This window comes from Leptopilina boulardi, unplaced genomic scaffold (assembly GCF_019393585.1).
Source record: "Leptopilina boulardi isolate dan_hultmark-lab unplaced genomic scaffold, ZJU_Lbou_2.1 LbouV2_31, whole genome shotgun sequence".
NCBI lineage: Eukaryota > Metazoa > Arthropoda > Insecta > Hymenoptera > Figitidae > Leptopilina > Leptopilina boulardi.
Genome location: NW_026137874.1, coordinates 2614349 through 2628728, shown reverse-complemented (window position 1 = coordinate 2628728; position 14380 = coordinate 2614349). Strand labels below are relative to the sequence as shown.

General features: G+C 30.5%; 1 protein-coding gene across 1 annotated transcript in view; it reads right to left on the bottom strand.

The window, feature by feature from the left end:
• Positions 1-527: 527 nt before the first annotated feature.
• The window catches only part of LOC127283495 (histone-lysine N-methyltransferase Suv4-20-like), an 82141-nt gene continuing 68288 nt past the window's right edge, over positions 528-14380 (bottom strand). Inside the window, exons 3-4 of the mRNA XM_051308428.1 lie at positions 6963-7235; positions 528-6447 (exon numbers count right to left, since the gene is read on the bottom strand). Of these exons, the coding sequence (XP_051164385.1) occupies positions 6085-6447; positions 6963-7235 (636 nt within the window). The 3' untranslated portion in view covers positions 528-6084. The remainder of the gene's footprint in view (positions 6448-6962; positions 7236-14380) is intronic.

The window sequence follows — 14380 nt, the reverse complement described above, 5'->3', positions numbered from 1 at the left end:
TTTTTATTTTTTAATAAAAATACACTTAATAGTTAATAATAATAATAAACTTATATCAATATTAATTTAGAAATAAAAAAATTAAGATTAGATTTTAGAAAAATTAATTAAATTAGTAATTAATAATTTTAAATTTTTGAATAACGAATTAGAAATTTACGCATAAGGAGAGAAAAATAGGTAAGTGATAAGAATTACAGGAATAAAATGCGGATTTTTTTTTTTCAATATCGTTTTCTTTATTTTGTAGAAAACTGCGTGATAAGTACACCAATAATCTTGCAATGTCGAAATGTTGCCGATTCATCGGGGCACGAAGGGAACTGTTCAGAACAAGTGTACATTATTGAATATACTTTTTTTTCTTTTTTTTTTTTTTTTTGTAAAAAATGTACACACACTTTCTTTATAATGTTCGAACAGCCTCCGAGAGGCCCAAGATTTTATTTTTCCTAGCAAGCCAGAGCAGTGAACAACGAACATTTTCTATATGTGGTAAAATGGTACAAGTCTACTGTGTAAAAAAGTTTTTTTTTTTTTTTTTTAATTATTTTAATTATTCTCGTTGCGCCTCAGCGCATCTGGAAATTCTCTCATGAAATAAAAATCGAACCAGAAATTCTTTTTGGAAAAAAAACCAAGTTCAAATTGAATAAAACATTTTTTTTTCTTTTCTTTGGGACGAAAAAAATTTTTCTTTTTTTTTGCTATATATATATTTTTTCGAACTTGAACTTTTATTTACCATTGAATTTCCAGTTCGTCGATATATTGCACACCTCTCTCTCTCTTTCTCTCTCTCTCACACAAAAAAATGGCAAAAAAAATTGCCATTTGAAAAACATTTTTTTCCAGATGCAATTTTGGCCCGTTAAACGAGCGCAAAGATTCGAATTTTACGATAAAATTTATTTATTTTACTTTATTTATTTATTTTTTTTTCGTCCAGATGAAACTTTAGTAGAAGCGACCTACTTTTTAAACGACACTGTCTCTAAACATCGATCGATTATTTGGAAAAAAGTTTCTTCAAAATTTACTTTCTTTCGTTCGTACGCACAACGATAGTGAAAAAAACATTTGTTATAGTTCGATGATGATGATATTACAATGATGATCAGTCGACTCGAACGACATGACACGCTCTGTTTTTTTTTCACATTACAAGATTAAATCATTCTCTTTTAAAAATTCTATTCACATTACCTATATATATATTTATATATATAAACAATCAAATCCTTTTGCTAGTTCCTTTGATTTTATCTTCAAATTAATGTATCGATAATTTTCTTTACAAATCAAATAATAGTTTATTTTAATTAAATAAATTATTACTTGATTTAGTGAATAATCGATTCATTAATTTTCTCGTTTGATAAATAAAAAGGAAAAAAAAAATTTTTTATAAATTTTTCTTCATCATTAAATTATATACAAAAAGAAAAATAATTATGAGATATAATTTAATCTTGTATTGTGATATTTTTAAGGTCCTCGCATTTCATACATTATTTTCCCCCCCAATCCCTTCTTCGATCAGCAAACCATTTGCGCATCGAGGAAGAGTTTTAAATACCTATAAGAATTTTGATTCTCAAATTTACGGTACATCCATCAGTCTGCGGGTCTGTGCATTGATTTCTTTATAGCTTTCTCACCATTTTTTTCATTCTTTTTTTTTTTTTTGTTTTGTTTTTTTTTTGGTTACTAGTAACAAAAATGGACGCTTCGTGGTTTGGAAAATTTACGATATCAAGAGTCACTCGTTTTTTTGTTTTTTTTTTTTTAAAAAGTAAAATAAAAAATTCATTAATGGGAATTTTTTTTAAGGGGTGGGGGGACGAGAGTGACACTAATTCGATTTATTCAAAAACCACGAGGGACTAGACACACCGATTCTTATCAACAGTAGGATATAATTACATCGTAAAAAGTTTCGACGCGCCTTCACCAGCGAAGAGACGCATTTGACATCGAAATTTTGGAACACGTCGTGAAATCACAATTGACTGGCAAATTTTTCACCGAGTCGTTGTCACTAATAATTACAAATACGTCCTAGAAAAAGAGAAAAAACGATTGCAATAGCTAAAAAAAAATAATAATAATAATTTATCAACCAGTCGTGCTTGGCCGAAATTTAAGGCTTCGCTGAGGCAGACCGGAAAATTTTTGTCAAAACTTCCATTCTTCCCAAAAAAAAAAAAACCCTTTTCCGCTAATTTTCACATTAAATAATATACAATAGCTTGAATATCGACCTTTGGTTTAATCGCCTATTCATAATAAAAAAATCTCATTTGCTATATCATTTGCTTTTTAGACTAGACCAATTTCATCATCATCATCATCTTCTTCTTTCTCTCCCCCCCACCCCTCAATCTTTACATTCAACCTATAATTTAAATCAACTAACAATTTATGTCTCGAATAAAAAACACTCTTATGAGAAATAGTGACTATAATCGCCTATATCTAGAAAAAAAAAAGAATCAACAAATTTATTTATCTGGCACATTGTTTTACCTAACACATTTTCACATGCCATTTCTATATAAGAAATTTTTTTTTCTCCAAATTTCAAATTCAAGCTGTACCCTTAATAATAAAAATACAATTTATCTACAAAAAAAATATACATTTTGAAAAAATATATATATACGGAAGAATAGGAAGTTTAACAAACTTAATAATAATAATAATAATAATTGATCGCTTTTTTAATATCGAGATCATATATATATTTTGAGATTAAACTGCCTCATCGCAAATCCGGCCTTCCACAGGCAAAGCATTAGATTTTGATAAAGGAAGACCCGTTTCAAATGGCGGGCGCAACGACCGAGGACGTCATCTTTTTTTTTCTAAATTTGCACAAAAAAAAAAGAAAAAATAAATAAATCCACTCGTCCTCGAATGTCCCAAAAAATCTCAAGGATTTGAATATCAACATGCTATTTAAACATTGTGATATTCAATAATAATAATAATATTAATAATAATAATAATAATAATTCAAGTCGACTACGAATCTCGCCTACAAAGAACTTATTTCTTACGTATATATTCCATTGATTTAATTTAAATTCAATCTAACAATAAAGATAGATAACATTTAAATTCAACCGAGGCTTGCACAGGACCCATTGGATTAAAACAGCTCTTCTCTCTCTCTCTTTCTCTCTCTTTTTTTTAGTCTTCCTCCCTTTTTTCACTAATTAATAAAAAATCACGTTTTTCCTCCTTGTCATATCTTTTTCTTTTTTAGTTTTAAATATGATAATAATAATAATATTAATAATAATAATAATAATAATGATAATAATAATGATAATAATAATAATAATAATTATAATAATAATATAATAATAATATAATAATAATAATAATAATAATAATAATATAATAATAATAATAATAATGATAATTAATCTTCATCACCTAATATTGCATGCGCTTGAACACATTTCGAAGATGGAAAATCGTTTTGTTTCTATGCGCTTAGCGTTTTATTTTGCTTCTTTTCTTTTTCTTATTAATTAATTTTTTTTTATTATTTGCTTCTGTGGTTTGCATTTTTTTTTTGTTTTCGTGTCGCTCGAATTGCGCAGCTTAATAAATTGTATAGTGTAGTGTAGTCTGTAAAACTGCCCGGTGGATTTTTTTTCAAATATCAAAAAAAGTACTACCTCGTGCAATATTAGATATTTGAAAATAAATTTTTATTCTTTTCTTTCTTAAAAAAGAGAACTCGAAATGAAGCAAATTAATAAAAATTATAAATAAATTTTGTTATAAAAATAAATGTATATAAATTTCTTTGAATTTTTTTTTTTTTTTATTAACAAAACAGAAGAATTTTTTTTTAAATTGCCTTGCACGAGATAGAAAACTATTTTTAAAAAGTGCTCGGATTAATTTAATTTACTATCGCTTTTTTCAATGATTACAATAATTGGTGACTCCTTGTGAGATATTGTGTGTTCGCTCTGCTCCGATTGACAACATCAAAATTGCTTTTTGTTACATATTTTTTCAATTTAATTAAAATTCAATATTATTTGATGTAAGAATTAAAATACAGGAATTAGTGTAAATTAATTAATTAAATTTAAACAAAATTTTTTACTAAATATTTTTTTGCAAAAATTTCAATTTTCTTTTTATATATAAAATTATTGTTCAAAAAAAAAAATCCAGATTTTGATGAGCATCGAAGCAGATCTCGTCCTATTTCGTCAAAGAAAAAAAAAAACTGAGGCCTTATCTATTTGAATAATAATAATAATAATAAAAGTAGCATTATATCTGACATTACGCGGAGCGATCGAAGTACAGGAGATGCGTGAGCTTTGGCAAAATTAGTGACCACAAATCGCGATTTCTCAGCCATAAATTTCCCCTCCCCCCCCAAAAAAAGAGGCAGCAAATAGAATTATTAATATCATAAAATAATATTTTGCGCAATATCGAAAACTGAAACGATCTCGGTGATTGTTCATCGCAGTCGAATCAAACACTAAAACGTGAATGTCGAGCCAAGACCGAACATTTAACGAGGCTGAGAAAACTCTCTTTTTTTTTTCTTCAAGTCTCTCTTGAAATACACGCGAAAAAAAATAGGTAAAATTCTTGAAAATTAAAAAAAGAATACTGAAAAATGTATTAATTTTTTTTTTTTTGGAAAGAAAGAATACTGTATTTTGTGTCTTATTCGTTACAAAATAATTGTATATTAGTGATATTTCAACAAGACTTTTGAAAAAAATGAAGAAAAAAAATTTTCTTTTTTAACTCATGCATCACCTGAGAATTCCGAGCGATCCAACGACTCATGTGTATCGTATTCGTGTTGATGTTTTTTTTTCCTTTTTTTTTGTTTTGTTTAAACTTTAAATCGGTATTGTAGCATATCATTTTTAGTCGTTATTATTAATATTGATATTGAACTACCTAGCCTAATATTTACAATTTTTTCGCTCTTGGCACTACTGTTTTTTTTGCTCATTTTGACAAACATTCCTATTTCGTTCACTCTCCAAAAAAAGAAAAAAACATTTTCCTAGCAACATTCATTTTTTCCTATCAACATTCATTTTTTCTATTAACGCGTTCATTTTCGACTATTATAATTTTACAGTCGACTATATTTTTTTTTTCAGCGATTCAAATTTTTTATCGACATTTATTTTGTGTGTCTATATAAATTTGCAAATAAAAAAAAAAAAAAAAAAAAAAAATTTCACACTGATTTTGTCACACCCACAACCAGTCATTTTTCTTTCTTTCTTTCTTCTTTTTTTTATATATATATATATTTATATTTTTATATATAATAATAATATACTCGCAATTTCGCAAAAACTCTTGCGCAAATATTGCCAATAAATAATTTACTAAGTCTTTTTCGCAAAAGGACAAACTTCTACGATACTCGAGAATCGTCCGTTCGCCGAATGGGGGTGGCGTTTTTTTTTTTTTTTTTGCCACCTTTAATCCACCAACGCTCGTTTTTTTGATCACAACTTCAAACATCTTTTCTTTTACTACGACTTTGGACTTATCTGAGATCTGGCTAGAAACTGGCCTTTAGGATTGCTTGAAGGAACCAGGATTATTGTGATAGATTTTGATAGAATTTTTTTTTTCGATAATCCCAAAAATTTGATGGTTCTTTTTAATCCTTCGCTGAAGTCCTACTTTTTTTCTCCCTCCCTCCTTCCCTCCCTCTTTCTCTATCTCTCTTTCTTTCTCTCTTTTGAGGCTAATCTGCCTTAACGTCAATATCTTTTCACGGACAAATGACGCGAGCCAAAGTGCGAGAAGAGTTTCTCTCTTGCGAGTAGTCAGTCTTGAGGAATCCTCCGCACCTCGTGAACACGCGAAGGCACAACGACGACGATGACGCTATTTGGCGACGACATATGATTTTTGTTGAATAATGATAATGATAAATGATCGTCGCCAATGGCTATTTTTATTATTCGACGTCCAAAAGCAACTCCTTATCAAGGAGATAAGCCTGTCGATCATCATGAGGAAATTTCGCATGATTCGTGAGAATCCGATAAACGCCATGGATCAAACGTGTTGCTGTTGTTGGGTCTCATCGGCCTCGCAAGGCACCACCGTCAAACTAGACAGATTACTCAAATTGCTACTTGATTCGGAATAATTCGACAGCGTTGGCCTCCTTTGTTGTGGTACCACAACAGTCGGCGTTGTTGTTGTTGTTGTCGTCGTCGTCATCGTCGTCGTCGTATTGCCAGGATTTGGGAATTTCCTGAATACCCTCAAAAGTGAACTTCCAGCACTGTGACAACGTACTATTCGATCTGGAGCGTCCAATAATGCTGATTGACTTCTATAAGGTGGCGGACTCTCGCTATCGAATACCGTTCGATTCGGTGGTGGTCTCACACACTTCTGGTAGATCTCGCTTTCCTACAAAAAAAAAGAATCTTAATTTCCATTTCAGAAAGAAAAAATTAAAAAATAATAATAGTTTTGTTTTCTTATCAAAAATAGGAAACGAAGGATTTTTCCCTTCTTGCAAAAAAAAAAAGTATCTTCGAAGGAAAAGAACTTAGAATATCCAATACCACCCCATCTGCCATGGCATTAGGTTACTGAAATTCTACCTCTTCTTCCAGAGCTAGGCTCCTGTCAAAAGATTCAAGGGTGAACCCGATATTTTCTTCGACAATATTTCTTTCGTCAAAACGAAATTTTAATTTCATTTGTTTCCAAAAAAAAATAAATGAAAGGGTAAAAAATTTTATTTCTAATTATGATAAAATAAAAATCAGTTTTTCATTTCGATCTAATGAAGATAAACTATTTGAATTATTTTTTTTGTAGAAAAACACTAAAATTTGTTGGTAGCTAAGGTTGAACAAATAAAAAAAAATCTGAATTTATTTTTTTTTCGAGATGGAAAAATTGTTTTTTTTTGTTACCTGTTCGGGATCACGAAGATGAAGAGCCGTATGAGCTCCATAGGGACGTTCCTCACCATCGGGAAGTTGAAGCCGCGGAGGAAGATCCAAGGCCAAATCTTGTCGAACACTTCCGGCTCTTACGGCTCGATCCCTTGCGGCAGCAACCATTGCTTCCTGCATTCCGTCACCGCCTCCGCCGCCACCCCCACCTGCTGGACCACCCTCGAGACCACCGCCAAGACCGCCGTGTCCTCCACTGCCGACCTCCATTCCTGGACTCACCGACAGCATCTGTCGAATAAAAAAAAAATCATTTTTATTTTCATTTCTCCATCGAATTTATATAATAAAAGTATTTTTCGGAATGAGAATATTAGTTTCGATTTTTAAATAAAATACGACACAGAATTTTATTTTTATTTAATTCAATTATTTGGTTTCAAAAATTATTTGATTAAATATTTACTTGATAATAGTCAAATAATCAAGTATTTCAATCATATACATTTTTTTCAGTGTAATAATTCAAAAAAAAATTTATCAAAATAAAACGTTTTCAATTAATTTTACAAATCAAATTGGTCCATTGTAGCTCGGATGCTGCGTTGGTCCTATCAAAAAGCACCATATACATTTTTTGTTCATCAGAATCTTGGGAAAGTTCTGTCCTGACATTCTCGAGAATTTTAAATTTTCGTAATTTTTTGCTAAATCTGGTCCATTGTAGTTCGGATGCTGTTGGTCCTGTTAAAAAGTGCCCTATATACATTTTTTTCAGAGCAGTAATTTGTGATTGTGCTCTCTTCTGTCATTTCCGAGAATTTATTTCGAAAGTTTTAAATTTGGGAATTTTTTTGTCCAAATTGGTCCATTGCAACTCGGATGCTGTGTGGTCCATTCAAAAAGTGACCCATACATTTTTTGTAGAAAACTATTTGGAGATAACTCTCCTGACATTCCCGAGAGTTTATCTCGAAAATTGAAATTTTCGAAAATTTTAGTCCACTTTGGTCCATTGTAGTTTGGATGCTGTTGGTCCATTTAAAAAATATTTTATACATTTTTTGTAAAACACTATTTCGTTTACATCGAAGTTTCAAAGTTTATTTCAAAAAATTTAAATTTCGAGATTTTTTGTCCACTTTTGGTCCATTATAGCTCGGATGCTGTAGGTCCATTCAAAAAGTGCTCCACACATTTTTTGTTGGGTTATTCTGTTTGAATAACTCCTGTAATATTTGCAAAAATAAAAAATTTCTTTTAAATAACCTTTAAGTAAACCAAAATGTATATATATATTTTTTTCGCTATCGTGTGGAAAGAACATTTCAAAGTAACGAAGCACGAAACTCTTTCGTGACGCTCATAAAATGTCTGAGTCGCGTCTAGTCGTTTGCGAGGCCGCCGGCAATAGACATAAAAATCAGCCAAGTAGGGTTTCTTTTAAAGCGACAATATATAACAAAAACGACACTCTTTCTCTCGCCTTTCGTCTTCTTTTTCAACTTGGATTAATCTTTTTCCAAGGTCAAATTTCCTCTCACAGGAAATTGTCACCCAATTTTAAAAATACGATTGAAAAATAATTTTCTTTTTACAAAAAATTTCTTTTTCATTTATTTTTCTTTTTTTTTTTCTTTCAAACAAAAAGAAAAAGGAAAAATTTCACATTATCTAATGAATAAGAATTTTTGGTTTTTTTCTTCTCTCTGGAAACATACTAGTTGTGAATCCTGAGGTTATCAAGAAGGTCTTGTCTCCAATATATATATATTTATATGCGTCATCCAGAAAGTCATTACAAACATATCTATATATATATATATGCTCACAGTAAAAGACAAGAGCAACCGCCATATTAATCATTCACTGACTGCGTAAGCACGTAAATTATTAAGAATAACTTTGAGACTATATCGCAAATCACGTGTCGAGTAGTTTTTTTTCATATTGATTTCTTTCTTATTTTTTTTTTTGAAAATTTTTTCTTTTGTACAAATATCTATATACGGAACACTTTTGCAAATCGAAACGTAAAAATAATAATTAGTATATTTTTAGGGACAGACAATAAAATTGTATTCTGATTTAAGTAGTAATACCACGTTTTAGTCAGCCAAAAAATAGTTTTATTCCCCATAATTAGTATTTGTTTCGCTCAGAAGAAAGAATTTAATTTTTCTCGAAATTCTTATACACAAGTAGTAAAAAACACATGTAGTCAGACTTTTATTGTATGTATGAGAAAAGTTTCGATTTTTTTTTTTTTTGAAAATGATAAATATACATAACATTGACTATATATATATATAAGTGTCCTCGTAGAAGATAAAGGGAAAAAAAGTACAAAGGTTATGAGAAACGAGATATATAGTGAGGTAGGTCTTTTTCACTGTGCCAGAGAGAATCAGTAATTGAGAAGGGGTCGAGCCTTGCACGTGGACAGTACAAGTCTCTCTCTCTCTTCTTCCTTACTACCATACATTGCACAATGCAAGCATATACATATATATATATATATATACTCAACAATAAGATCTTTCTCTTTTCAGCTTTATGTAGCTCCACACGAGGAGATTTAGAATCCTAGACCTCTTCAAGTAGAAAATATATGACGTATAATTTATGAAACTCCCGAGAAACATGAGGCGCAGAATAATTACGCTAATATCGACAAGACTCCGAGTTTTGCAATATATCTTTTACATACTCTATGTAATAATAATAATAATAATAATAATAAAAATAATAATAATAATATAAATAAATTATTATTTTTTTTATTATTATTATATTCAAAATATTTCACATGAAATTTGAAGCCTTATTTCATTTATTAATTTGTCATTTTATTTCAAATATTTTACACCTGCTACTTTTTCATATATATCATTCTTTTTCTGTCATTCTTTTTGTGTGTATTGTTATTTTTTTTCATCCCCAAAAATTGAGGGATTTTCTACCAAGGCTGAGGTCTTTATTCCTATATATATATATATATATATTGTTTTATAAAAATTGAATTTTATATAGTCATAAAAAACAATAGTTTATTTAATTCAATTATTTGGTTTCAAAAATTATTTATCATAAATATTTATTTTGCAACCGATTATTTTAATGAAATAAGTTTTGAACAAATGATTTCAATACAAATAGCATTTAATTGACTTAAATAAAAATTATTTGATTCAAGTAAATATTTATTTGATCACAGAAAATTAAAAGGCATTAAAATAAGCTGCAACGCTTATTATTTTAATCCAATTTTGCTTATTTTAATCCATTTTGATATTAAAATAAGCAAAATTGGATTAAAATAATAAGCGTTGCAGCTTATTTTAATACCTTTTAATTTTCTGTGATAATATTGTTTGAATCAAATAATTTTTTTTATATATCAAATATGATTCTACAGAAAAGTTTTATAAACACTAAATCACACAAATGTTTAAGTTTCGCGAGAACACTAATATACATGAAAAAAAAATTCTCCATGTATATTTTAGTGTTATACATCCATAATTTATGTAAAGATGAAAGTTCATACAGCGAGACCGAATAAGTTGAAAGGGCACTGCCCCCTGGGAAAGTCGATATTTTTCCATCATCTTTGGTTTTGTATATGTGGTTTGTGTTCTTGGTACACTATAATGTACCTCAGAAAAAGAGAATGATGTCACGCCATTTGTGTTGTACGTTTTACATTATATATATATATATATATATATATATATATTTGTAGACTCGAGTTACTCTTCTCGATCAATACACCCGTACGTGCGAGTACAACCCCTCGCGTACTACTTTCCCTTTCAAACGATGGCCCTCGCCAGCAAACGGAGAACCCCTTTAAAGCTTTAACGCGCCGACATACTTGGATATGTATGCCTACTGCGTATCGTACACATATATATGTACTATTCCACTCTTGTACGCACTTACAGATTCAAGAATCCTGGAAAAAACAATCCTTTCAATTGCCACGGAACTGAATTGCAAAAAAAAATCCTTTCCAGCTATTTAAAGCACGTCGAACTTTTTTTTTCAAAACTTTTAAATTAGTTTTCTTTCATTTTTCAAACGTGCTTTTTTTAAAGTGGAACGCTTCGAAAGTTACAATTCTCATTTTCACAATGTTTCCATCGCCCCAATTGGCCTCCTACTTGGACCACGTTAGGGTAATTTCTACCCCCCTGTTCAGAAATATTACCAGGGCCCAGATCGGGCCCGGATCAGGCTGTCCTATTAGGGAATGAAACGCCGCGCCTGATGTGGCCCTGATTAGGAAATCCACATTTCGCCCTGATTTGGCCCGGATCATTCCCTACTAGGGCCCTGGTAGGGCCCGTTCATAATTCAGCACAGAAATTTTAAACCGACCCTAGCAAGCCTCATGACGTGCAGCCCCAAATAAGATATCTGTTTTTTGCAGAGATATGGTTCTTAAAAATTGTTCAACAAAAAATATATATATATATATAGAATGAAAATAAAAAAAGACAATTTTTATTTTAAGTGACAAATTAATAAGGTATGTCAATTGACCTTCGTCTAGACGCGGAGATTATATATTAGACGGCTTTAAGAAATATTTTATATTAATAGACCAACGTCAGACAACGTGACCGATAAGCAATACTTTCAAATCTTATAGACAAGATCATATTTGAGATTTCTAAGTATAGACATATATCGAAGATATTGAATTATGAAAATAATTTTATTTGTTTTTCACCAGAGCAAACATAGACATTATGTACATTATATATAGTTATTTATTCTTCTTCTTCTTCGAATTTTTATATCTTAGGAAAAAAAAAATATTCCGTCACTCTTATATAATTCATTTACACAACTCAAGTCTCCTTTTCTTTATCATACTCTTCAGATATGTGCAGTAGAAATTTTCCAATCTGGCTCTGACCTGGTGGAAATAGGGAAAATGACTTGAGCCACATCAGACCCTGTTATAATCGATTTTAATCGAAATTCCGTGGCCCTGGTCGGGTTTTCTGTTTTATTCCGACTTGAGGGTTCCCGACATGGGCCTTGCCAGGGCCCGGTTATGTTCGCCAATCTGCTCCTGACTTGGATTCGATCCCAGTTTCCTGAGCAGAAATTTTGTTATGGTTTAGATCGGGGCCGAATTGGGCCGCCCTATTACGAAATGAAACGCCGAGCCTGATGTGGCCCTAATTAGGAAATCCACATTTTTTGGTCGCCCTGAACTACTAGGGCTCTGGTAGGGCAATTTCTACACGGGTTGTGCTAAAATAATCCGTGTAGAAATTTTGTCATGGCCAAAACCAGGGTCTGAGTTGGCTGAGGCGTTTCAAGACAATTTTGTGCGAAATCCTGTTTAGAAATTGCCCTACCAGGGCCCTAGTAGGGAATGAAACGCCAAATCGGGGCCGGATCAGGCTGCGTTTTTTTTCCTACTAGGGCCCTGGTAGGGCAATTTCTACACGGGATACGGAAATTAAAAATTAAATTCTATGTAGTTTTACCATGGCACAAACCGGGCTCCATGTTGGTTGAGGCGTTTCAGGCCATTTTTGTCCTAAATATTGCAATTAAAAAATTGGAATTTAATTTAAAAATAAATTTACCGTGTGATTTAACATATTAAAAAATTCCTAACCTGGCCCTGACTAGCGCATTTGATTTTCTCACTATTAATTCTTAATATAATTTGAAAATGATTTTAAAATGATGTGTGTCATTAAATGAATGAATTAGTGTTATAGTGCAGGGGCAATATCACTTAAATGTACGTGCGCAGGCAATGGATTGGAATAATCAAGGTTCCTTTAAGCCCAGAGAGTGTATTTGAAATTACTCTCTTCTTCTGGGTGTATAGAGACCATCATTGCTCGGTCCCGTTGCAGTCTCTACATATAAGTGCATTGCCCTCGAATCGATTACATCTAATACTCCAAGAGGCTATATATGTTATCGCCATATAGCAAACTAGGAGGGGCCAATGAGAAAAAAATTTAATGATAACCAACTATCGTCAATGACATTTAATAACCCTTATTATATATTTATATGTCTGATTTATCACTGCGCAGCAAAATTATACACCTTTTGGAACGAGAGAAAGACGGAAGATCAAATATGCAATTTTCTTATTTAATTGGACTCTCTTTCAAATTTTCTCAATAGCAATTTAACTGTAAATTACTTCATTGGGAAAATATCTTTAAATTAAAAAAATTTATTAGTAATAGTTTTTCTTAGAAACGTATGAATAATGATTTTTTACCATTTTTATTCGATAGAATTTTCTTCTAGCCGAATTTTTTTTTTCAAATTATTTTTTGACTTAAATTCCAAGGAATCAAGATTTAAAAAAAAAAAAAAAATTCGAATTTTTAAAAATTACTATTATTATAATTATTTTCTAATGAAATAATAATAATTAATTTTTATCAAAAAGCTTTTTGACTTATGTGAAAAAATATATTTTTCAAACCGGACCTACTTATAATAATATATAATTACTGCGCGATAGTGGGATTATAATTCAGAAGCAAAAATGATTTAAATATCTTTAGATAAGAGATAATTGAGGGCATTAAAATTTGTTAAACTTGCAGGAAGTTTTATTTTCTTTTATAATGTTATAAAAAAAGAATTAATTATAATTTTATAATTTATGGGAAAATGTTTCTATTATCTATATAACTGATTTATTGAGATTTGAATCCTCTAACATTAAAAGAAAATAAAAAAAATTTTCAAAGTCTGACCAAAAATGTTTTTTACTACTGCGAAGGAAAGAAAGTATTAAAAAGGAATTTGACATTAATAAAAATAGTGTTCATTTTTATTTTCCAAATATGAAAGCTTAAAAATTCAAAATTTGGAGAAAAAAAGTAATTTTTTGATACGACAAATTTAAATGGTTTAAAGTGTCTTTACTATCATCCTTTTTTTATGGTGGCATTCAGTGAAAGCTTTTAACTTTCTTTTTTTTTTTGTGCGCGAATAATAGTTACACACACACACACATTTATACAAATATAGCTAAAGGAACTCGACGATCTTGACAGAAACCGCGAAAGCGCTCGTATAAAGCGTTTTACGAGGAGGATGGTTAACGGGAGGTTTTCCTTCGTACCACCATAAAACGTCGAACACCTGCGCAGAAATTATAGTTGAACTTCGACGACTCATCCTTTTTCGTGCGCGCGAGCACGGGGAAACGACCTTCATATATACATATATATATTTATAAATGTGTGTGTATGCATCTTCTTCCTCAATAAATTATTGACTTGTGCAGTGACCGTGAAATCAAAACCCATGAAAGCTATATGAGCATACAATAATTTTTTATTTTTTTTTTTTTTTGCTTTTGTTTAACGGGACATTACTACTTATCTTTCGCTCGTATCTCAAATTCTTTATAATTTTATTATTAAGTA